Source organism: Anomalospiza imberbis, chromosome 1, assembly GCF_031753505.1.
Source record: "Anomalospiza imberbis isolate Cuckoo-Finch-1a 21T00152 chromosome 1, ASM3175350v1, whole genome shotgun sequence".
NCBI lineage: Eukaryota > Metazoa > Chordata > Aves > Passeriformes > Viduidae > Anomalospiza > Anomalospiza imberbis.
Genome location: NC_089681.1, coordinates 21,926,991 through 21,953,493, shown reverse-complemented (window position 1 = coordinate 21,953,493; position 26,503 = coordinate 21,926,991). Strand labels below are relative to the sequence as shown.

The 26,503-nt window shown below is 35.3% G+C and overlaps 1 protein-coding gene across 7 annotated transcripts in view; it reads left to right on the top strand.

The window, feature by feature from the left end:
• VPS13B (vacuolar protein sorting 13 homolog B) overlaps positions 1-26,503 on the top strand; it is a 431,250-nt gene that overhangs the window by 198,380 nt on the left and 206,367 nt on the right. For 6 of the 7 annotated variants that reach the window (XR_010997092.1, XM_068183911.1, XM_068183916.1 and 3 more), the window contains 3 exons: positions 5,073-5,220; positions 16,937-17,064; positions 25,615-25,849. Coding sequence is in view for 6 of the 7 variants with exons in the window: in XM_068183911.1 (XP_068040012.1) it covers positions 5,073-5,220; positions 16,937-17,064; positions 25,615-25,849 (511 nt within the window). In the remaining variant the exon portion in view is untranslated. The remainder of the gene's footprint in view (positions 1-5,072; positions 5,221-16,936; positions 17,065-25,614; positions 25,850-26,503) is intronic. The other variant, XM_068183903.1, reaches the window with a different exon arrangement.

Sequence of the window (26,503 nt, the reverse complement as noted above, 5' to 3'; positions counted from 1 at the left end):
GCTCCTTACATGTGCATGTGTTACTACCTAATTTAAGGAGCATTTCAGTAACAGAGTAGATCTAAACCCAAGAGGTAAGTGTGAACGTTCTAAGTCATATATAGAAACAACCAAGAGAGTGACATTGCACTTCTTCCAGATTCATCATGCTATAAAACACTGGAATGTGATTTCAGAATCCAGATTTTTCCTTCTTTTCTTGAACATCTGCACCATGAGAGACTGTGTATCCCAATTCAAACCCAAGAATTTTTTCTCAACTGTGTAGGTAGATTAAAAAGTCAGTCATTAACAATTCAATTTAATCAAGTGGGGTTTTTTCTTCAAGTCTGCTTTTTCTCTGTTCATTTTCTCTTTACCATTTCTCTTTGACTAGTAGTGTAACTTATTATATTTTGCTGATCCGTTTCTTCAGTGGTTCAGAAATAGAAACAGCTTCTTCAGGCAGTATTTCCATCCTTTATGAAATCCTTTCACTGCTTTATGGAAAGTTCATCATGAGCTGAGGGTAATACCAATCTTGGTGTTGTACTTTGGGTGGTACTTTGTTCAGAAGTCTGCATCAGAGATCTCCCTGGAATTTTTGTCTAAGATGAAATAATTTTATCGTTATGATTTGATCAGTAGTCTCTTGTAGAACAAGGAGATCCTTTAAATTGTTCTGTCTTAGAATGACCTTTGGAATATTGCACATCCTTGATGTTTTAAGAGCCAAATGTGTCTGATAATGAGTGGCAATGAATGAATGACAGAATGTAAGAGGAAGTTTCAGTACCCAAATTTAGGGTTATTCCATGTTGCAGCAAAGCTGGTTGTTGAGGGCAGAGCTGTATTGCTTTAGTTTTCTCTTTTACCTTGAAAAAATAGCTGGAAATGCTTTGATAAAACAAGCATGTTTCTCTAGTAAACATAATTATCTTCTTGGTGCTCAGAGATTTCTCAAATTATAATAGATTTTGATTTCTGATATTGTTTGCAGGTCAGAAGCACTGTGTTTATCCCTGTCAGGATCTGTTACCTCTTACCCCATGGAAGGCATTTAAGTTTCTGAAGGATACAGAAATGAAGTTGCTTCTTGCTTAAGGAACTAAAGCTCCATGGAACTCAAACCTTGTATCTTCTGCTTTCAGAGACCCCTCGAAACTGCTGAGGAATGCTTTCATCAGCTGGTGAAAATGAGGGGTTTCTTTGCTGACATCAGTCCATCACATAAGTTTTGAAACATTACAGCTAATCAGTTATCAGTCTATTATGTCAGGAGAACACTTTTCCAATACCTGAAGTGCCTACCTGAAGCAGTCACAGAATTGCATCTGAATTAGCAAGTCCACCTGCCAGGAAAGAAGGTGATTTTGTGCACCCCAGGGGTGAAGCAAGTCTTTTTAATTAGCAGTTAATTTTAATTAATGCAATTTTATCCATTCATTTAATTTTTATTGGGAACTAGGCCTAATGCCTTGCTTTATTTGAGCTCTCTGAAACAATTTAGGTGTACCAGTCATCTTAGAAATCAAAACAATTAAATGTAACTCAGTAGTAAAGCAGTGATTGCATTTTCATGCCATTAGAACTTGTTGCAAGGTAGACAGGGTGGATCCTCCTTGCTGTCACAGCTCATTCTGGTACAGTTTGGACAGTCTTGTAAGCAAATGTAAATATTCTTCTCTGAGCTAGATAGCGATTGCATAACAGTGATCTGAGATGTTCAATAAACACCATGTGTTGAGCAGAACTGCCATCCATCCCCACTCCAAGGACTGTTGATTTTTCTTCCTGCTTGCTAGCTGCAAGCTCCTGCCCGTGTAACCATCGGTCTGTGTGCATCCACCATGCGGGATAGCTGGGTTCTGTACCATCTCAAGGACAGCAATTCATGTCTGGGCTCAAGCATATCAGTCTGACATTTCACAAGCCAGTGATAATATTTAGGTTCCTATCTCGGAGTATTCTTTTGCCTTTGGTTTGTTATCAGGGAGGTGACTGTATAGGCAGGCCTTGAATGAAAGTTATCTGTCTGTTCAGTTGTTCAAGTTCTCTGTAAAACTCATTTCTCATGCTCCCAGATCTGCCTGCAGTCTCTTCAGCCTCGCACTTGTGGGAAGTTGTAATTCAGAAATAAAATATTTAATTACAAAAAATCCCAAGGAAAATGAAATATTAATTTACCTAAGGCAAATTAGTCCTCTTTATAGATATTTTAGGTTTAGTTAGTTGGCATGTCTCCACATAAATCAGGAAATTCTTGGCCCATTGTATTTTTGGCAAGCTATTTTTTAGCTATTACTTTTCCGAGCCCTTCTCTGATTTTAGATCTTTATAATTTCCAAAGTCATGTTGACCACATAGTATGAAGTAAAAAAAAATTAAAAATTGGTATGTGTTGATCTATTTGCTTGCTTAAATGGCATATATATGTGTGTGTTTTGTGTACACATACTTAAAATGGTATGTAATGTGTCAGATTATTTGTGCCAATAAAGATTAAATTTAGAAAAGGATTGCTTTTCTATAGTTTTTCAGCCACTGCTTAAAAACCTAATTACATTTGAAAACCTTTCTTCTTCTGAAATATGTGAAGTCTTATTATTTTAGTATTCTGTATATAATTGCCACAAAACATTATTGCATTGATAAAACTGTCAGTATTCTAGAACAAAATCTGTTTTGACTTTGTGTCAACAAAACAGTCTTATATAAAAGCTGCTGTAGTTCCAGAACTTTGTTACATGTTCTTTATCTTCTGTAACACTACCAATGAGTAACCATAAAGCTCAGGCCCAAGTAGGTATATTTGAGCTTTACTACACCCTACTTTATAGCTGGCTTTTTGGATTCTTGTGATGAAATGCTTATGATAACACTAGCCTGCAGTGTCTCCTTTCTCATCAGGTTGGTCTTCCTTTACAGCTGTGGGGCTCTTGTAATCTGCTATTTCCCAAGCCACAGTTTCCTCATCAGTTTGTGGCTAAACCCCAAATCTTGATGATCCTTTTCCATCTAGTTGAACACTGATCTTTCATCTTCTGGATTCTTTTAACCAGAAATCTTTTGCCAAAAACCTGACAAGATTGTACTGGGCGTCATCAGTGCAACATCAGGCTTGATTTCAGTGAGCAAAGATAAAACATATGTTTCATTGTCCAGATCAGCACTCAATATTTGGTCATAATTTTTTCCAGCTTTATCTCGCTGTGATAGCCTTGATGTTTTTCACTCTTTGACTAGTAGTGTAACTTATTATATTTTGCTGATCCATTTCTTCAGTGGTTCAGAAATAGATACAGCTTCTTCAGGCAGTATTTCCATCCTGTTGTCTTTTGTACTGTCCTGTATTGTTTGCATTCATTCTTCAAAAATTCTTGCTTCACTTTGGCAAGTCAATATCCTTGCAATGTTACATCCACAATTGCCAAATCATGGCTCAACAGTTGCTGTCATGGGAAAGCTGCAGATGGCTATGCCTTATGAAAGTTGTATGAGATAAATTGCAAAATTTTGTAAATAAGTAATGTAAAATGTCTGATGAAAATTAACAAAACTTCAAATCCTCTCTCTATATGCAAGTGGGAAATATTTCTGTGGTGTAAAGGTTGTCTTTTCAAAGCTGATGGGGATTTTTGTTATTAAAACTAGAGGGTTATGCCAAGGGTTATGGCATGTTATTGTATTCCAGAAAAACTTTTTAGTGCTTTTGGAGACAAAGCTAATGACTGTACGTTCAGAGGGAGGAGGAAAGATGAGAGTTCTGTTTGTCATTGAAATTAGTATATTTCTATTAACTTTGCATACCACTGCATATATAAATGGATTGTTTTCACTGGAGTAGGACTGAATAGCTGATTGTCTTACTTTAATTTACTTTTATAGTGGAAAATGGTGAAGGCGTTTGGAAGCCATTCTCCTTCAATTAAATGATTTTTCTGTTTGTTTTGGGGTTTTGTATGTGTGCACATATTGCACACTGCTTGATTCGGTGATCTGTTTTCTATTGGAGAAAATTTACAAGCACATTGCCCGCCTCACACGAATTTGTTTCCCACAGAGATTCCTAATGCAATGTGTGAGGTTTCTCATTACACAGCTATATGGATTACATTTTCACTCCAATACGAACAAAATTAAATTACACAAAAATTAAGATGCGTGTAATCCTAATGTCTGATCTTTAGAAAGAAACTTTGTCATCTTTAAATGATAACCGTCTGCAAAATCAGTGGTAGAAATATTCTGCTTTTGTCAACTGGGATGCATCTGCAATTTACATAGCGGCTGATGTTACAGCAAAATGTTCAGAGCCAACTGTATAGCAACATTGAGGATCAAATTGTTTTTAATAATTTTGTCTTTTCTTGCTTGCATTAGAAAAAAGTAACAACAAAGCCAATAGACTATTCATTTATTCCAGAATCCATGTGGATTAATACACATCACTATTTTCTAATCTTAAAGTAAGGATGCAGTCCTTCAAACTTTGTTTTAATGCCTAGAGTTTTGTATTTTTGTATATGTTGGCAGTTTCACATTTTGAGCAGTTTCTCATTTATTGATATGCTTGAAAGTCATAACAGTTCAAAATCAGTAGCAGTCACTTAAATCTTGTATTAAAATGTTAGGAAGAAGCACAATAATGTAGAAATACCAATACATCCTATATTTTGAACTTTAATGAAGGTTAATAAGTGTCTTTGGATCTTCCTATCTGGCTAAAATTTTCCATTTTCCATTAAACATTTAAATAATAATTTTTTTTTTGGTCATCAGCCAGGTTTATTCTTATGGTTTTTGGTTGGCTAACAACCATGGTACTCTAAAGTTAGTTTTATTTCACTTTTTTGTTTTCATAGAGCTTTTCCTCTGACTAGCAGGACTGAAATGAAGAATTACAAGTGCAAATCTGAATGTAGCATTTCATTTCAATTTGTTTTCAAAATATTTGTTCTCCAATCAGTGTGTCAAGTTGTCTCCTATACATTTCCAAATATGTAGTTTAAAACATGTTTCTCATGACAATGCCATAATTCTGTGTTAATGTGTTTTGAGTTTCAGTGGTTCACAAGGTACTTCTTTTTTAGCCGTCTGTAGGAGCTGTTCCGCTTGGTGTGTCAGTAACTCGAAAGAAAGAGGATGAAGCATCAGTTGGAAGTGCACCTTTGGCAAGGCAGCAGTCAAATCAAGCCTCTGAGTATGCCAGCAGTCCTGTCAAAACAAAAACAGTAACAGGTATAGCACTTAATTGACACTACCCATTCTGCATTTGCAACCTCCCTCTCTAACGTGCCACCACAATATACCAGCATCAGCTGTGCAAGTACTGTGGAACAACTTTCAGCTTTACAGAAAGTAAACTTTTAAAATGAAAAATAATCAAATGTATAGTTTTTAAATACATGTTTATTTTTATTCTCATTTTTGTTTCGTGCTGTGTTTGTGGCCCTGATAGTCTAATGTAACATATTTTGTAAAATGAGATAAAGGAGATCTGCTTTCAATAGAATATCTGGTATTCACCTTGATATTTAGTCCATAATTTTGTCAGACTTCACACTGTGATTAATCTCTAATTTTAATCAGTCTGTTTACATTGCTTAAAGTTTGGCATCTGTGGAAGTCAAGATTTGTGCATAAACAGTTAAAATTTACTGTTTTCAAAATCACTCACCCATAGAAAGTGCATTTTTTGGCACTTTGGCTTAAGGAGTTCAAGAAATTATTTATTTTAGGAATATTTTCTGGCCACTTAAGAGTCTAAAGTGAAACTTCATTACCACTGATCAAAATAATATGGTTTTCTTGGAATTTGTAGTGTATTTATACATATAGTACTGTCTGCAAGAAGTAAAGTAGGTGATCATTCAAAAAAAATTACTATCCAGCTGAGACTTTTAGTGATCCTTCTGAAATACACTGAACAAATTCTTTTTTCCTTTGCATTGATGTTTATTTCCAGATTATCATGAAGCACTTCAAGATGTTGTCTGCTGAAAATAGGATTACAGTCTTGTTCATTAATGGTTGTTAAATGCTGCTTTGTGATTAAAAGGAGCTAACCCAGAAAATGTTTGCTGAATAGTAGTGAGTTGTCATGTTATCACTGGTAGTAAGACAGCAGATTAATTTTGAGGACTTCCATTTAATTAATAAATATCCCTAATTTTTACCATTTATCAATTTATTTTTACAATTCACTTATGCTTTTCCTTTACTTTTGCCTGTGATGAAATGACTGTACCAAGCATTTTCTTCACTTAACTGTATGTGTCATCTGTTCTTCTTTATCAGTATCATAAATGGTATGATTTATTTCTTCTTGACCTTAGTTCTACCTGTGCCTGCAAAGCACAAAGGTCTATTTCACTAGAAAAACTTTCATTACTTTGAATATATGACATTCAGATTCAGTTATTTGCATGAACAGATTCTAGATTAGTTTTTCTTCATTTATTTAACCAGTTTATAAAAAGTAGACATGTAGTTAGCAGAAATAGGTTTGTGTTTAGATTTTTGAAAACTGGTGTCCCAGTCTGGTACCTACTCAGCGTAGCAGCCCTTTTAGTTCTTCAGTGTTTGCTATTCTTCACTTTGAGTATTATCTTTTCTGAAGACACCAGAATATTCTACTAAAAGAAAACATTTCTGTTCAAAGTCTAGGAATACCATGGAGGCCAGTTTTGCTTTTTTGGGGGGTTTTGTCTGCATGAGAAATAATAAAATGAATTTATAAAGTATAAAAAAAATAATAAAATCAAAAGTGGGGTTTCTGTGATCTCAGCTTCTTCCACCTTTTTAGTTTGAAGATCTGTTTTCAGTTACACATTGCTGCAAAAATGGAAAGTTGATGTGTAGATTTCATTTGTTATCTGACACTTACTTTAGTCATTCGGTTTATTCAATAAGTTTAGCTTAGATGCTGAGGATTTTTCGAAATAGAGTAGATATTTGGCTTCTCTATAAACAATTTTGCGGCATGGAGTTCAACACCATGAAATGAGAGGTAATGGTGCTAATTCTCTCAAGAGATAACACTGACAAAGAATTTTCTTTTTTGAATTAGAGGCAGTCTTCTAAGGAAGAGACTGTTGAATTTAGTTTCATTAATTTTCAACTGTTAAAATTGTTAAGAAATACTACTATTTTTTTCCAAATGAAGCTACATATACATATCAGAGGGTCTACTGGGTTTATTTTTAAGAGGCAGTGTGCCTGACACTACTGGGTTGAAGGACAGCCTGTTGTCATGGTTTAGCCCCAGCCAGCAAATCAGCCACTCATTTACTTCCCCAGTAATGGGACAGTGGAGAGACTTGGAAGGGTAAAAGGTGGAAAATGTGTGGGTTGAGATAAAGAGCATTTAACAGGGAAACCAAAGTCATGCACACAGGCAAAGCAAAGCAGGGAATTAACTTAGCCCCAGCCTAAACCAGCACACTTGTATTTTAAAATGTTTATGTAATTGTTATACTCTGGAGATAAAATGGCAGGTATACTATATCTTAAATATTTGATATTTATGTGCAAAAAGTGTGAGTAAAAATACAAAATCAATGTCCAAGAGCAAATGCCTTGTATAGTAATAAAATTGACTAGAGATACTCTCTGTCTGCTTCAGTGGACCACACAGATTTCCCTTATTTAATAAGAGCCATGTCCTGCTGCAGTGCTATGCAAGCTTGTTCTGTGTATAGTCTCCTGAAATTTCATGTGATGTTGAAATCTTTTCCTTTAGAGTTTTTTTTTATGCCAGGTTTGTCAAAACTGGCTTTGTAGTGGAAAATTCAGTGGACAGTAGACTAACACACATAAGCTAACACATATTTTGCGTCACCAAAGTAAAAGGTCTCTGATTACAAAGCCACCAGTTACAGAGGGTAGAAAAGGTTGGATGGATGCAAATTTGAAAGGTGAAATCTCATTCTCAGATAAGTTTCAGTGTATTATTTCTTTGAAAATTTGTTTCTATACAGCAGTATAATGTGTTGGAACATGATGAATGAGTGACCATAGTTTATTAAATTAAAAATAGAGTGCCTGTGATTCTTCTTCTTTGTAATTTTTCTGGGTCCCTCCCTCCCACCATCCTGTACTTTATTTCCTCTCTTTTAATTTCACCTACTTTCTCTTTGAGTTTTCTTTCATTATTTCTGTCACCTTTTTACAGCAGGAATACCACACTGATTATTGATCTAGATGTCTAAAGTTACCAATTCTACCAAAAAAATCTAGGTAAAAAGGCAGTGGTCCTTGTTTACCTTGTATTTATTAACCATCAAGGCTTAGAACATGTGTTCTAAGTTGTCAGAAAACTGAGATCTTACATTGATAAGCATGGTCTTTGCATATTAAAAGTGATTTTATCTTAAAATCATGCTGTTCAGGTGGTGATTTTGAATTAATTCTTTTCAAGTCTAGCAGTCTCAGCAGTCACTCCCTTGAGAACTGCTAGGAACCAACCCTATGTACTAAATCAATGCAGTTTGTAATCACAGGTGTAAAATTATTTCAGACATTGGGTTCAGTTTATTAGTTAATGGCTGTTGACACCTTGCCAAAAATGAAGCATGGGAAAAGAGCAAAACTACTATCTATATGGTATCTGTCTCTGAAAATCCAGGGTTTCTGTTCTGAAGTCCCAAATTGTAGGTATTTATAAATCTCCTTAACCACAGAGGCTTCACACCCAGAATAAGATAATAGAATATATGGTTTAAATCTGATATGACGTGGCTGTGAACAAGGAAGGGGATAAAGAATATTGAAAATAAAAGGTTACATCTGTTTTTCTGTCCACCCACTTCTCCCATTCTCAGCAATTCAGCAGTTCCATGTTTGTTCAGTGATTCACAGACCTGTAGCAGTGCATAGAGGCAGAACTCTCATGTCTGGATAGAGGCAAAATGCTTGCTGTATTTGTGTGTAATTCTGTAATACATGTAACATACTTAAGCAGGAAGATAGTATGGACTGCAGTAGATGAATAGGGCAATCTTTGAAAGCTGTCTTGGGCACACTATTGAATAATGAATTAAGGCCAAGTGTCTGTTTTCACACATTCAAGATGTGTTCTTGTTCATTAAGAAAATAATCTGTAATTTTCTTTCATACTTCTAAAATTATTATAATTACTTTCACTGTTTTTTTTAAATGTAGCATTTTCCAGGACCAAAGATGGAATTGGGTGTAGGGGTTTTGTGTTTTGGATTTTTTTCTGCCTCCTGGTGAGGTCTTTTTATAGCCATGACAGTGAAATATAATTTCACTAGCATCTACCATGATCTGACATTTTTCAGTTTAGAAGTAACCATGATATCACAGACATAAATTTGACACTGTCTTATGAGGTGTAATCCAGTGACTATGGCATCTAATTTTTCAGTAACAGTGGTTAAGTAGCTTCACACATGCTCTTAGTATGAAGAAGGCCTTTCATGAAAGAAGCTACTTTAGAGAGGCTGAAAAGGTTGTTAATTTTTTGTCACTCATAATCCTGAAAGTTGTCTTTTCTTATAGTCAAGAGAAGGGGTAGGTAAATGGAATTTCATGTATCTTTCAAGATGACATGAACTTTCTGGTTAGAGTAAGCTCCATAACCTGTTATGAAAGCAGCTGAAAACGGAATGCTTTGTCCCATGACTGAACATAGACTTGTAAAACAAAATTTTGCTGATCCCTGTTATGCCACAGTGAGTTGTTTGCTCATGGTATAGGTGGTGACTGCATTTCAGCCCTGTCATGAGTGTACATCAGGCCTGCAAAAGCAAGCAGATGTTTCTCATTGCTATGTCTAGCACCTGGCTTTTCCATTTCATTGTCTGGTGGACAGATTGGAAGAGCATTTGCAAAAGAGAATTAAACAGTGGTGGGCTTGGGGCAACATTTTTCGTAGATCAGGTCTGCACTTCACACCTCAAACTGGTCTTTTAGTTTCACCACAAATTCAGTATCAGTTCCAAGTTCAAAGCTGAGAAGATAATCCAGCCTTGTTTCACTCTGCAGGAAGTGTAGGTGTGTTGCGTTGGAGTATGTGCATATGGAGAGAAATAAAGGATATAAAGGCATTGCATTTTAGAAAAATCTCTTGTGTTTTGAAACACTGATACTTTGTTCTTCGGAATTGTGTTCTTAAAGAGAAATAATTAAAGAGTTGGAAAGCTTTAAAAATGCTGTTACCCCAGTTTACTATTTGTATTTCAAGTAGATGGAGAATGGTGTCATAAATAGAAAACTGAGAACTCTTGTCTTAGATAGACTTTATGTTTTCTGTTCCGTGTAAATTATCTGAATTCTGATGAGGACAGAGCTCCTTTGCCAATTTCTTGCTGGTTTACCCTGCTTACTGATTTTCCCATAACTTGTAGAAACATAGTATCTTTGAAATATTTACCCTTTTGAATTTGACCAGCAAATAGCTAAGGAGTTACAAGACAGACAAATTAATTGCATGCATATGCAGAGAATATAGGCTTGCATAAGCCTTCTTTCCATAGGAAACCAGGCAAAGAAAGATCCCCATCTTTTCTTTCAATCACTTCTTAACATTTGATAGTGTAGATATAATAAAACTTGCATTGCTTGTTAGATATTTACTATAACTGGAATTTCTTGGTGTTTATGGGAATTTTGAAAGCTTTACGGAAGGAATTCTTGAAATTCCTTCAAAGTATACATGAGATATTTCTGAACCACTATTAAATACTTCTACATAAAACTGAAGAAAGGACAAGGCTTTAAATTTAAACACATCTCTATTGTATTTGGAACAGCTGATGCCAGATAAACTGGTATTTTTATTTTAAGTTTTATTTTAAGTTAATAAAGTTTCTACTGAAAAATTACAGTGTAGCAAATAGGACCTGTACTTAGCAAAACTGGATGCAGTTACTGATTTTTGTTTTTCTTAAAGTCTGACTACAATGCATAGTTAGATTCCTGCTAAAATGAGCTCTTGGAATGCAAAAACCTGGCAAATGTGAGAGAAGTCTGGCTGGTGAGAAATCAATGGATTATCTGAAGTATTTGAATTAGTAGGTCACTATTTCTGCTCAATGAACTGAATGATTATCGTTTATTCATGCCTACTATGAAATGTATGACTGATGATTAATTTGGGAAGATGAATGAAATTAAATGGATGCTAAATAGGTTAAGTAAAATACTTGAAGGAATAAAAAATCAGGAATTTAAATCTGATGCACATTTACCTAGGGTGCCTGAAAATACTAAGATTTTTATAAATGGTCTTTAGTTCTTGGATTATTTCAAAGGAAGATGTCCAGGCACAGGTCATTTGTAGAAAGTTTTAAATGTCTGGACAGTCAAATATCTATATAAAAAATGAATTTTCTGAGTTTTGTCAGCTAGTAAAATGTTTAACATTTTTGTTATGGTGACAAGATTTCTTCAGTTCACTGTGTGAATTTCAGAAACATTAGTAACTGAACGCCAATGTAGTATATCAAACATTCTTTCTGTATGAAGAAATTCAATGTTGAGAGAGAACAAATGGTTTTTTTTCAGATTATATTTATAAGACTAAGGAACTTTATATGTATTTTTTAAAAAGCAGAGTACTAGGCAGAATTCCACATTTATCAGAACTTACTGTAGATCCAAAAGCTGAAATTCTTACTTCATAGTATAAATTGTATTTGGAATGAAAAGTGATACTAAGAAAAATTCAGGCGTGGACTTCAGATATGAACACACAAATATCACATTTTTGTAATTACGAATCTAGTAGCTCAGTTTGGCCTCTGAGTGGCTGGTTTTGATTTGCATGAAAGCATCAGTCCTCTTTTATTTTTGTTCCCAGAACTAAATAGGTATTTTTTGCCAGAAGTAGTGCAGCAATCATTAGGAATTTGGTGGGAGAAAATGCTGACCATAGGCATTCCCTAGCCAACATACACTTTCACACAGAAAGATCCTTTCTTGTTGCACAACATTAATATCACATTTGTCTTTGTTTATTGACATATGTTAAAAGCCTCTGTGTTTTAACACTTACTCTGCTGTTAGCTTATTGGGTGAGCACACAAATTAAGTCACTACACCTCTCTGCTGCCATTTTCCTGCATATAAGGAACTCACTCTCATGAGTTGTCAGGGACTGTGTTGCTCAGTTATTATCTTGATAAAAGTAATGTATTATCTGCACTTTTAATAAAGTAGAATGCAAAAATGCTTGAAGGCTAGTAAAGAAATTATGTATGCAAAGACTAATCAGTATGCTGGCAAATATATCACATATTTTTATAAGCTTAAAAGGACTTCCTGCTGTCATTTAGGTACTGCTTCCATTCTCAAACATTCTGATGGAGAATGTAAACTTCAAAAAGTAATTAACATAGTCTGTTTTTAGAAAATGAATAATTTAAGTATCATTCATCCAGGAATGGGAGTGTCTTATGACACCTCAGAAATAAAATGTGAATATTAGTGAAAGATTTCTGAAGGGCACTGATGGTTCAGAAAACATTGATAAATGCAGGTTTGAGCTTCTCTGCATGGTTTCAGCGAGCTGCTGCTTTGATTAACTTTGAAATTGAATGGTGGGAAAAATAGTGCATTAAGATAGAGAGTATTTCAAAAACAATTCCTTTATGCTTTTGCAATTCCTTGTATTTGTAAAATGTTTTAATATTAAATCACAGAATAAAGGTGATGGCTGTTTGGGGTTTAATTAGGGGGGTGATTGGGAGGATTTTTTACATATAGAGAAAAGAATTCATATTCTGTTTAATTAAAATACATATATGTGTGTGTGTGTGTGTGTGTGTGTGTAGGCCATTTTGATTTTTTGGGGGTTGTTTAAAGTTTGAATTTTCTCCTCCACGGCATTTTGATCTTATTTCCAACCCTTTAGAACCCTTGATCAGTTCCTTCGGGTGTTGCATTTGTTGCAAAACACCTTAGTATTTTTGGGTTTATTTTTTCATGGAAAGACATATACTCATGAAACTGAGTACTTGTTAAAGAAATCCCAGTGAGTGCTCTGACTCCATGCAGACTGCTTCCAATTTTAGTAGAGGAAGCGTCTTCCTAGAAACAGAGCGGTGTAGTGGGAGAACACTTTGCTCTGATTGCTTTTTTCTCTCAGTGTGTTTTGCTGCCGTGGCTCATGGTAGCTGTGGTCAGTCTGTAACAGCGTTCTCCTCAGCTTAGCTCCCCTCTGGTGTATGAGAGGTGATGTGATGGTGATAGGAAAGCTTACCCAGCCTGGTGAGGTCATGGCACAGACACATTTTGAGTACATGACACATTTTGAGCCATGAGATGTGACAGAGGAGGGTCCTGCTGCCTGCCTGCCTGGCTGTGGACCTGTCCTGAAGGAGGAGCGCTCTGAGCTTTTGGGCACCAGTGAAAGTGTGGATTTGCCTGCAGCAGGATGACCTTTTCCAACCAGAAAGAAGCTGCTGCCTTCTTAATGTGTGAGGAATCTGAGGCACACAGTGGGACAGGAAAAATGAGTCCATCTTCTGCCAGAGAGATTGAGACCTGATAGGTTTGTGCCACACAGAAATCAGGAATGAGGTATTTCCCTTTAGTTTAATTGCTAGCCATCAGTGGCCATCAGGCTATCAATGTCTGCAGATTATCAATATTCTTCAATCCAGTAGTAAAAGTCCCTGATGTGTGGGTTTTTTTCTGCATTGAATTGTTTGAAGAAATGTCCATTTGTCCTAAATCCTCAGAAGTTCTCTTTTCCCGTTTCTGCTTCATAAGTCACTGAACAATAATAGCACAGAGTAGTGTTATTTTCACAAAAGTTCTTTTTATTTTCAAAACTTATGTATTTTCTGGATCAAAGTTCTAAAAAAATTCTAGTTGGCTAAAAAACGCAAAGAATGATACATTTGTCTATATAAAAAAGACACCTTTAACGGGAGTTTATAAGTCTTGCTTGGTGGCATGTCCTACAAAATGAGTACTTTAATGATTAATTTTGCAGAACTTGGAACTCCTGCTGTACTTTAACCAGAAATTGTTAAATGAGTTATGAAAAATTCTCCTTTGATGAGTCTTTTCTTTTCCTTAAAAGTCTGTTCATTACCAGTGTGTTCTGAAATTGGTAAGTGTAGCAGCTTATGTGTGATTGATGTGGTGTATATGTTTGCAAAAGCACCAAATAAACAGTAAGGGACTAAAAGATAAGAGTAGGAGCATTTTATGTTTCTGTACACTGTTTTTTTGGGTTTTTTTTAATTCAACTGGTATAACCTGAAGCAGTCCCCACTTCGTTGGGTTTTTTTGGTCTCCTCATCAATTTGGAAGTGTTTCATACAAATCATATTTTCTATCTAGCTATTGCTTTCATCTGGGTTGAACACAAGACTGATTACATTGCCAGGAAATGTTTCAAGGTTTTCAGTACAGTAGTAGCTAAGTAGCATAATTATTTTTGTAAATTACCTTCATCCTGAGACAGATGAGGCTGATCCAGTCTACATGTCTACTGTAGAAGACTAGCCAAACACATGGTAGCCACACCTGACAGCATCTTAGCAAATGTCATCTCCTGATCTCCTTGCCTGACAGGGAATTAAGGCACTTCTTTCTCAGCATCCTTTCAGGCAAAATTCTGGGATTTACAGTACAGGAAAAAAAAAAACACACAAAACCAAAAAACAACTACTTTCTTTTTTTTCTCTTCAGGAGTTACTTCTTAGCTTGTTTCTTCTTTCTACTCCAATATATTTTTTATTGCTTTTCCATTTTCCATGGTTTATGGTTGAATGGTTCTTTATCTGTCTGTTGGGTTTTGAGACTTTCTTTTTTTTTTTTTTGATCTCTTGGTTGAACTTGAGGGATTATAGTGAAGCTGGTTTTTATCATGAATATTCCTGGAATTTTTCAGATTTTAATTACACATAAATGAAGAAAAACAGGAGGTACTTTAGTCAGCTAATCTTATTTTTAATTCACAGATTGTTGTTGCTGGCTACTCCACTAATTGAGAGAGAATTAGCACTGTTTGTTTTCCTGCAAATAAAATATGGGAGATTGGAATGAAATCTAGCTTTAAATCCCACTCATGAGGGATGCACATGTTAAGTGATGCAGGATGTTGATGGTCCCTGCTGAATTGTAGAATACGTAGGTTTACACTGTATTTATCAACTCATCATGACCTGAAGCATCCTTCCTGTGAAATTCCCTGGGTCTCACAGTGACTCTGTATGCCATTCTCACCCTTAGCCACACTTGTGTTCCAGAGTTCTGTGCTTCAGTGGCTCCTGTTTTAGTATTTCTTGGTACTCAAGCTGTTCCTGATTCTTACCTTGTAGTGAATGTGTAGTGTAGGGCCTGACTGCACAGAAGACTGCACAGAAGATGGTGTGAATTGAGGTGGGGTAATCAGTTAAAGGAGAACAGCTATTCCGTGACTAATCTCTTTGTTTTAACTTAATCCATTCGTAATGTGGATGGAGGACATACCTCATGGCATGAAGCTGCCCATGTGAGATGTTATAAAACAGCTATTGCACGCTGCTTCTCCAGATGGACAGTTTACATGTTTGTCTCTCCAGAACAGCTGACAACAAACAATCCTGAAATGTCACGCTTGTTACGCTCTCACAATCCAGTTTTCATTCCATATCCTTCTAACATATCCATAATTGGAGCCAGGAATCTCTGAGAGGACTAATTATCCTGCAGCCATAAAAATCCTCTTTCACTCTTTTGACTACCTCTCTCTCTGAATCTTTGGATTCTCCATCAGTTCAGTGAAGTGAATATTTCTCTTTAAGATGATTAAAAATACTATTTGTTGAGGGATTTTTTCTGATAATGTTATTGAACTCTAGCTTTGATGGGGCAAATGTCACTGATTAATTCATCCAGTGGCATTAACATTGCATTCTTTTGGCAGAAGTTCACCACTTAGAAGTTTCAGTTTTAAATCTTCCCATGTTTCATTGCATTACTGAAGAACTAGTGATGCATACCAAGGACCATATATTTTTGCTTTCCTTAGATCAATGGATCCATAATTTTGTCTTAAGAATTTTTCTGTAATTTTCATGCCACAGATTTCTCTAGCTGTGAAATTGGTAGACATAAATTGTCACACACTGATATCAATTTAGTTTAAATTTAAGTCTTGAAGTCCTTGTAATTTATTCCTGCAGTTTTGTCAGCTCAACAACATGTAGGCCAATACTAGAAATGTCAAATAGGCTGACAGTATTTCTGTGGGCATCCCAAAACACAAGGAGGAGGATTTCTGTAAAACATGTCAGAAGGAGCTATGCACCATTCACAGTCCTGTTTTGAAGTTCTAGTGTGCTTATATTTAATGTAACATTTCTAAAATCTTTTCATGTTCATGTTATTAAATAACTACCAGTTTAAGGAAATGTCTCTTTTAATTAGAAAACATTTAATTTTGCTGAAACATTTAATACTTTATTACCTTAAAATTTGACAAAGTAAGAAAATATTTTAATTTTTATTCATTTTTTGGAAGTATACTCAATTTTTAAAGGGATTTTTTCAAAGAAAACAAATTAAAGGCTGTTATTTAATGTAGTCTGTAATTTCTTACAATTTTAGAAAGGTGATACCTTTAGATGACACTGGCGGCAATGTATGTGAAAACCTCTTGGATTTCAATTGCATCACTGAATAGGTTATCACACTTTGAAAATTGTCTTAATTTGTTTAAGTCAAACATTCTTCATAATATTTTCTTAGCAGTTCATGTTGAAGAAGTTGGAACATTTAGTTTTATTGTGTTGTATTTCTCACAAGGCTTAACTGGTGCATTTGTATTAACAAGTTTAAAACTAATACAGACACATTATTACTATGTGCATAGTGAGATATACACAGTGAGAGAAAGACTTTCAGAATGTAAAATTGTTTTTCTTTGCTATCAGTAAGTATATTATTTACTTAGATATTCTTTTTAAAACTGTCTTTTTTTTGTTTGCATTAGAATCTCGTCCTTTGTCACTCCCTGTGAAAACTGTGCTGAACTCATCTGAAAACTGCAGAAGTCCTGAGGAAAGAATGAAAGAATTTATTGGAATAGTGTGGAATGCAGTTAAGTGCCTTACACTTCAGGTAAGATGAAAAGGAAGTGAAAAAACCCCTATGTGTTTCCAATCTTTATGATACTTTTTATGCATCCTAGTGCTTTTTATTAGAGGGGTTTTAAAGGAGCTCCCAAGTTTTATTGTCTTATTTCAGTAGTTTCAAAGTCTGAGAAAATGAAAAATAAAGTAAGATTTTGGGTAAATTAAGCAAGGAATGCTTTGGCTTTAAAATATTAGGTTTTGAAATACTGTTTTGTATTTAAAGGCAAAGATCCTTCAAAAATTATATTAATAAAAATTGCTTGTCACATTTTTCTGCATCATAAACACTGCAGTTAGATTTGAAGAATGCTTTCTTTTCTAAAACTATTTCAGGAAAGTGTGTATGATAAATACTTTCCTGAGGTGTATGATACAATTGCTGTTGTTACACAGTGAAGGCTCAACAGCTTACTTGGCTACTTTTTCATGGAGGACAAGGAGATGGCGGCTGGGATTAAAGCATGTTGGTTTATACTGCTCTAGACTGTAGCTGCTGATCACCAGCTGCAATCTAGAGCAGTATAAACCAAAAGCAGAATTTTTGTGTAGAAGTATATAGGTGCCATATTAGGAATCCAAAGTTAAGATTGCAGGAACAAATGGCTTAGAAGTGCCAAATTATGACTGTGTTGTTCCCAGTACTTATCAAGTGTTTATTGAGAAATTATTCTAATTTAGAATTGTTATAACCTGTACCTCTTGAACCATACATTCATTCTATGAGATCATTACTTTATAGTACACCAGGATATAGTAGTAATTTTTTTTTAATTTAAAAAAATCACAAAAAACTGCCAAAAAACGGTCTTAATTACATCTTCTGGCAAGTTGTTTTTTCATTATTACAGCAAGTAATTGCTGAATGCTTGTTCCTTCTTCCTATCAAGAAATATATTTAATAATGTATAGGCTCATCCCAGAATATGTCTGTGTCACTCCTCTTTCATGTAGAAAGTACTTAAAATTCACAGTTTAGAAAGTTTAAAAGTTCAGGTTTTGCCTGAGCAAGAACTTGAGACTTGTCACCTGATTGCGGAACATAGTGAAGTTGAGGAGATGCTTTCCATTAAATCTGTTTAGTTTTCAGCCTTCTCTTTCATCATTATTACATGAGTATTTTGCTTGTTTTCCTATCTTTCTTAATGTTCTCACCACTGTAGATTAAAATGTCTAGATAAGAGAGAGAATTTGTAATCTATTTGAAGGAAGCAGTGTATTTGTGTTATGTGTCTGGTTGGTACTAGCACAGTGAGACTGTCTATATAAATGTGGCTTACAGTTTGAGTCATAATAAAAGTCATAATATAATATGTGGCAATGAGGCAAAGCTAGGTCCTTCATAAAGGAGGAAAGCTGAATCAGGACTGCAGTACTCTGCTCCTACATTTTTCATGGTACCTGTTTTTGTGAGCAATCAGCAAATTGAATTTGTTTTGAGGAATGAGTAAAATACCAACCATGAAGTTTGTGTGTTACTAGATAGGAAAAAAAAGAAGTGTTTCATTCTGTGGAGATGAAGACTGATGACAGTGATAGGCAGGGGCTGTCTCAAAGAGTGATTCCTAAATACCTTGCTGCTCTGACCTAACATACAGAACAGGGCTCATACTGGCAGAGGATCTTTTGTATTGGGTACTTTTTCTGGTGCTTGAGGTTCTAGATTTATTTACTTTTTACAGATTTTTTTTTTGGTAGAGTACTCATGGTTTCTATTTCCATCATTATGACTATGAAATATTTTTCAGTTTTATCTATGTTGAAATTAAACATCCCTATGAACTCATAAAGTAGTTTACACACTTTGTTTCATCCGTATACTTCAACTGTACTCTGTAAGGTATTTGCCAGTACCTTCCCAGAAGTTTATCACATGTTATCAGAGAAACATTTCAACAGATGCCAAGGAAGCACTGCAGGAAAGTTCGAGAACGTGCTTCCACACAAATGTGCAATAGTTATTTCTTGTGAAATATGAAGGATTTATAGATATGTTTGCTGTTCTTTTTATTACTATTAGTAGTCCCTATATCTAATTTATTTAAATACAGTTTTCAACACAAATGCCATATATATAGCTTGTTTCTTTCAATACCTGCCCAAATGGGAAATTTGTGCAAGGCAATGTTCAGAGGTTAAGAAGATAAGTATCATGATTCTGTATGGCAGTTCAAGTACATTCTGTTTATTTTAGTCTACATAATGTGCATTTTATTAAACATCAATAACTACATTTAAATGATAAGTTCTTACAGATTTTCTGTATTATTACTTGGCATGAAAAAGGGAAATTTCTAGGATAATTTGTCTGGTTAAATGCTGGAGCATTTCGACTCTGTGGCTTTTTTTCTAAAGCTAATTTTCATGTTCCTGGATCTTTTAGTTACATGATTGTAGAACAGAAAAGTCTGTAGTTGTCGTCAGATAAAACTGAACTTCATAACTTAAAATCATCAAAGGATTATTCTTTTAGTGGAAGTTAGAGTAAGTAAATGTGTTTGGAACCAGAATAACTGGAAAGTTTATTTTGGATCCAAAGCTGGTACTTGCTTAGCCCTAGCCCTGGCTTGCTTCTGATAGAATATTACATGAAGGTTTTATGCATCGGACTTGTGGTATTTAAGTGAAAAGACTTTAATATTTAATTATAAAAAGTTGGTTTATTATTTACTTGTAGGATTTTATATGCAGCCTTGAAGTCTTTTTGGCACTTACACTGTGTAGGAGGGTAATACTCATTTTTCACATGTTCTTCATACTAATAGTTGCTAAAATTGTGAAGCAGTATAAACACAATTATTTTTAATTGGCTGTTAATGCTGAATTCCATTGAGAACAATGAAGGATCTGTATTAAAAATAAATTACCTAATGAGTAATGTTGCAACAAGTGCCAGCTACATAAGAATGTAATTGTTACATATAAAACTTAGGTATGTCACATGCCTTTAAATATCCCTGAATTTATTTGAAAAAAATAAATCTTTTTCCTAAAACTACTGAAAATTTTATTTTCTTTAATGCATATAACTTGTAAAAATTTGTGACAAAGTGACACATTGAAAGGCAAGAAAGGGCAGGACAGATTTGATAAGAGTTCCTGTTCTTTGAACCGTGTCATTATCCTGGGAGCAGGAAGAGATTCTGTGACTTGTAATTTGGCAGTTACAGCTCTCAGCAGTTTGTTGGCAATTATGAGATAGGATTATTTCTTAAGTTGGTTGCTTGCCACAAACCAACAAAAATTTGTGTTTTCGGTTACTAAATAAAACCTTTTAAAAGGTTTAAAAGCTTTCTTAGGAAAGAGCAGGAATACTGTGAAGTGCAATGACACTCTGTTTTAAGTGGTCAAAGAAAATGTCAATGATCCTTATAATGGTGATTTTTACGTGCAGGTAGCCTGTTCTCTTAGTTCTTTTACTTATGTGTTCTGCTTTCCATTTATAACATTTTTACTTTTGTCTACTTTCAAAACAAGAATTTCTGTTCTGCCTTTTAAAATAATAACAAACACTTCATGTCTGGCTCAGCTGCAGAGGGTCAAAATGGTAGAACAAATTTGGATGTTGGATGCTGGGCTGCAGTCTTTTAATACTGAGTGCACCAGAACCCTCACACGAGATGTGTAAGCAGGGCTTCTTTGCAGCCTGGGGAGTCATTGCAAGATGATATTCTGTACCCAGAAAACCCCATTACTTTTCTCCTGAGAGCATATGAGGGTTGATGACAATTCAGAGAGAGGCAACTTCCCTGGAGAGTCACACTAATGCAAGTGTCACCTTGTAGAAAATCTTCAGTGCCTCTAATTGATTTACGTAGCTGTAAAATGTACGTTGTGAAAGGGAATCTTATGTTATCACTATCATGAAAGGTGATGACTTGAACAAATTCTCTCTCTTCACAGCACTTTTGGGCAGTCACTTGCTTTGTTTTCTTCCCTCAAACGCACCCTCCTCAGTTAGGAAGACCTAACTTTTCAGCAGTGTTTATTTCACTTTTCTCTCTAGTGAACAACATTCCTTTTTATAAAATAAGAATTAAAAATACTCCAGTAACCTAATACTTTCCTTTTTATGCAAGAGTCATTGGACATTTTAGGCTTACATGTTTGTAAAAGTGTAGAGCATGGAGTTATGCTTAACTTTATGTTTTAGAAGTAGAAGGGAAAATACTGCTTGCTTCATTGGTTTATCATTAGTGTACATTATTTAGCATGTATAGGCCTTGACATAATAGAAGTGAAAATAGGGGGTGATCCTGTTTCAAGAATGTAATAATTCGTTCTCTTTAACACATGACTGTGTTCAGTATTGGCAAACGAACATGTTGCTACCAAAACTGAAATCAGATCCTTGAAACAGAAAGGATGTTGCCATGGAAAAATGAAGTAACACTCAGTGCAGCTGCGAAGCATTAATGAATAGGATATTTTTTAAAAGATCATTTGTGTTTGGTGTGGCTTGGAGGGTCCCAACCAGATGGTTTCCATGAACAGGATCTGACCCCCAGCTTGAGGACTTCTTACTGGCAGATTACTTCATTTTCTTTCCCTTGGATTGTCAGATCCTTACATTAATGCAAGATTTACTGCTGCAGATTTATATTCAGTTACATAAATCAGTCACATCTTACATTAAATTCACAATTTTAGGCACACAGTTTAACAGTTATTTAAAAAGTGTAAAAAGATTTATATGATAGCTTTAATATATGCTATTGATGTAGTTTAATTTTAAGAATTTGGATTACATATATTTTGAAACACTTTCCGATTGGTGAAGCAATCTGTAGCACACATTCTCACTTTTGTCCAGCATATAATTCCATCATTTTAGGTGCACTCTTCCATTCCTTCACTGGAACTTGTGAGTAGGCAAATGTCCAGATTCTGTGAGATAAATGTACGCAAATTCCATTGAAGTTGATAGCTGTGAATCTACCTCCAAGAAGTTCAACAGGTGTAACTCAGTCTTGCACTTATTGAGCCCTTGGGCAAGATGGTAATTTCTTGTGTGATTATAATCATGGCAAAATTTGCTCTAAAACGTGGACTTTTGCCGTACATTCATTGTGTTGGCCTTTGAAATCCTGCAGTAATGTTTTGCAAAATTTGTTAATCATATAAAACTTTAAATGAAACACAGGTAAGCCAACCATATCTGTAAGCAATTCTGTAGTATTACATGTTGTCAATTTTTAGCAAATCCAGATTTAGGATCCTGCTGACTGCACCAATTTGTCATGAATGTGTGATTTAGAGTAACTTAAATAATCATCATCAAAGGCATTAGCAAAGTAGATTTTAATATGAATTCAAAAAGGTGTAACTTGGTGAAGTTCAATAGTAAGGCTCATTCTATCATTTACTAATGGTTGAAACATAAAAGGGAAAACAGAATTGGAATAAATCTGGCATTATTTACATGGACGCCGAAGATGGAAAAGGGTAAGGGAGCCCAAACGCTGAGTTATGAAATTCAGACTGGACCTCCTTGCTTGCCACATCTGTGATGTGGCTTAGGTGCAGCTGGATCTGATCTGGATCAGATTAACAGATTATATCTAATTAATAGATTAACAGATCAACAGTTTATGAAATTTATATCTAAGAGAAGAAATACAAAGAGTACGAAGTCCTTCCATTGAGTCATGAGATTCAGAGTAGATCCCCTTGCTTTCTGAACTCCTGATGGAGCATTGGTCCAGTCTTAGTCTTAGACTTTGACAGCAGTCTGTCTAAAGGAATTACCTATGTGGATTTCGTTAGTATTAATTCAACATGCTATCAGCAGCTTACTAAGGATCTATTGCAGTTAAGGAATCTCTCTGCCTTGGGTTACAGAAGGAACATTCAGTCTCAGATAAGGAATCCCAAACACTGGGAAGCATCCCAGCTCAAGGGGAGAGTTGCTGATGTGCAGACCAGTTGCAAATTTAGGAAAAGCTTGAATTGAACTCATCCAGAAATGTGTTATTAGTAGCAAGGCCTGTCTGCCTCTCAGAACAACCCTGAAAGGTGTCCCAGCTCAAGGGGAGATCACTGCTGTGCAGCCATCCTGCCTGGCAGGGAGAGCTCAAAGGCAGTTCACTTAGGCTGTCATTGGCTTGTAGTCAAACTGCATGCAATGGAAGGGTGTGGAGGAGACTTCTTGTGCCCACAGCTTTCTTTGTTCCTTGATAACTGAGTCTTGGAAAAAACACATTCATTGTTATTCCCATGATCAGGGATGATGCTCGTTGGGTCACTCTGCTCTTTGTGGGTTTCCTGGAGTTCTTGACCTGGCTACAGCTCAGGCCTTTACCTCATTTGGAGCTTGTACTGAGCTACTTACTGCAGGTCTGGTTAAGGGGGCCAAATGTATCCATCATACATATGGAGGCCTGATGATACCATTTAAAGCCCACCAAAATTCATGGTCCAACTCTCATGCAGTTGTTTGAAAATTAATAACAAAGAGCTGCTTGTGTAAAAAAGAAATTTCCATCAGGAATTTAAAGGGGTGAAACTGTTGTGATTCTACTTCAGTATTCTTGATACAGCAAAGTAAAATAAGCCAAATGTGATCGGAAGAACTTTTCTTTAGTACAAAGCTGTATTAAACTGTAAATGAAGTGAAAAAACTCTACTGAGTATTGAGATCTGTTCTTGAGAGTGCTTTGTAAAACATGTCCTATAGATCCTGCTGCTGGCAATGTGAAGAAGTATAGTATCTCTTCAAGTTGGTGGAATTTTTAGATTATTATTACCACATGGTTTGTATATCCAGGCAGCATTTGATGTTAATCGTCATAGATGTGTGTGTGTATATATATATATGTATATGTGTGTGTGTGTGTGTGTGTGTATGAAGAATGGGTGATTTTTATAAACTGTTTACTCAGCAAATGCATAGATAAAACAATAGTTATACTGATCCTAAGTTTTTTTGTCATCTATTTATCATTATCCCACAATGACTTGACCTACAACCTATTACTAATAGACCAGAACTAATGTGTCACTGTAAAAATCTTTGCAAATTGACACAAAGACTAATTTACCATTAAAAAAAATCCAAATCTGTTACATCTGTAACAATACACCCTAGCTTTTCATTCAGTATAAATAAAGAACTCTCTGCAACCTTGGATCAATAAACTACTTATCAAAGATGTAATTAGCTTCATTTTACAACTCAAACAGTTCTAAATCCAGAAACAAACACAAACTTAATTAACCAATGTATTTATTTTTGCAAAATTCTACTTATATTTTTCTGCAGTGAATTCCTGTCAGTTTGTTTAAGCAAAAGGGTACAAAAATGCTGAAATAAAGATGAATATCTGTGTACTCACTAGGCTGGCAAAGTACTTACAGTGCTGTGGAATTCCAGCTCTATTACAAATCACTCTTGTGCTCTTGAAGGCCTAATACCCTTTAGGGGAGAGTATGAAGTACAAATCTTGGTTATTGCTTTTAAACTGTGCTGTCTTTAACAATGTCAAATCTAAAGAGTGTTACCTAAGTTTGCAGCAAACAAATGTTTTTATCACAGCTACAAATAATATCTTGTCCAAACATTTGTATGCTAGGCTTTTCCAAGCAAGGAACTGAATCACAGCTTGTATTTGCTTAACAAAGCATTCAAGTGTGCAGGCTGTTGGAGCCTTCTGATTTCCAGGTGCCAGAATGATATTTGTAAGAGCCAAGGAAGACTAAAAGTCCACAGCTTACATCACCTCTGAGTTAACATGTTGTGATGAGTTGAGTTTGTGGTTTGGGCTCTCTCAGCCTCTCTAGGAGCTCCTAAGAAGATGGCAAAATGGTCAGACGTGTTCCAGGGTAATAGCATTGAAAATAAAGAACAAAAAATGTTATTTCTTATGAAACTATATGTGCTGCTTCTGATTTGCATTGAAAAGTGCACAAAAGCTGTATAAACTTTGTCAACTTTATTACTATCTCTCTTTGCTTATGTGTGCACCTCTCCATTTGTTTAAAATTCAGTCAGTTTTTCTCTAAAGTTTGTGTTTTTCATAGTTTTTCTAATGATTACTTTTTTTTGTACATGCTCATTATGTTTCTTATTAAGTAAAGGCAGAATTTTCCCTGAAACAGTTCTTTATAGAAAGTAACAGCATATGTAATGTTGGCTACTTCTAGAGACTTAGCTACTGCTAACAAAAGCTAAAGAATGGCAAAAAGTGGAGGGCTTTCTCATTCAGAATGTTCTCTGATTCAATTGCACTTGTACAGAGCTGTTGAAATGTAGATATATGTATTTTCACTTTACATGGCAACACCTTTCTGATGAATTTACACAGCAAAAACATCCTTCTTCTTTCTCCCCTTCCATAATCGTAATTTATGAGCATATATTATTGCCCAGCATTTTGCGTTGTCTTTTCTCTTAATTCAACTAGAATTTAAGAGTATTTTCAGTCAATTCATCCATTCAGTGATGGATGAATAACTTCAGATTTTGTACCAATATGAATACTCCACCGTGAGGGGGAAAATAATCTATTTCTGAGAATCTTTCTTCGCTTTGTTTTTTCAGCTTGAAGTGCAGTCTTGTTGTGTATTCCTTCCAAATGACAGCCTGCCTTCTCCAAGTACTATTGTGTCAGGTGACATTCCTGGGACTGTGCGAAACTGGTACCATGGGCAGGCCAGTATGCCTGGCACACTTGTTGTCTGCTTGCCCCAGATAAAGATTATGAGTGCTGGACACAAACACATGGAACCACTGCAAGAAATCCCATTTGTTGTGCTGAGACCCATCCTGGAAGAAGGTAATGTGATAAACTCAAAAAATCTTACTCTAAAGTTTTCATTTCTAACTGTCATGAAAATTATCTTCATTTTATTTTGAAAACTTCTGGGTTTGTACTGTTTTTTTTTTTTTGCAGAATGTTGTTATATATTATTGATGCCTAGAAATACTACTTACAAGGTTGGCCCATGGAAATCAATGTGGAATTCATCGTCAGAGAGCTAGTTCTGTAATGTTTTGTATATTTGAAACTAAAATAATTTTAAACCTTCATTTGTTTTGTTATTTAAGTTATTTTGTAGCCAATGATCTTGACACAACAGGAATTGACAATAAATTGGAAATTCCAAGACAGAATGGAGACAGGTTAGGAAAAACTTCTCATCCCACCAAGGTCTTGGATGTAACATTCAGACTGGACATTAGTTAAACATTCTTCACTGAGGTGGTGGTTGGTCACTGGAACAAGCTTCACAGGAATGTGATCATGGCATTAAGCCTGTCAGAGTTCTGGATGCACCTGTACAATGCTTTTACTCATATGATTTAATCTTAGGTAGTCCTGCAGGGAGCAAGGAGTTGCACTCAGTGATCTTTATGGGTCCCTCCCAACTTGAGATATTCTGATACAATGTAAAATGAGAAAAGAAATTCATAAGTATAACAAACTGTC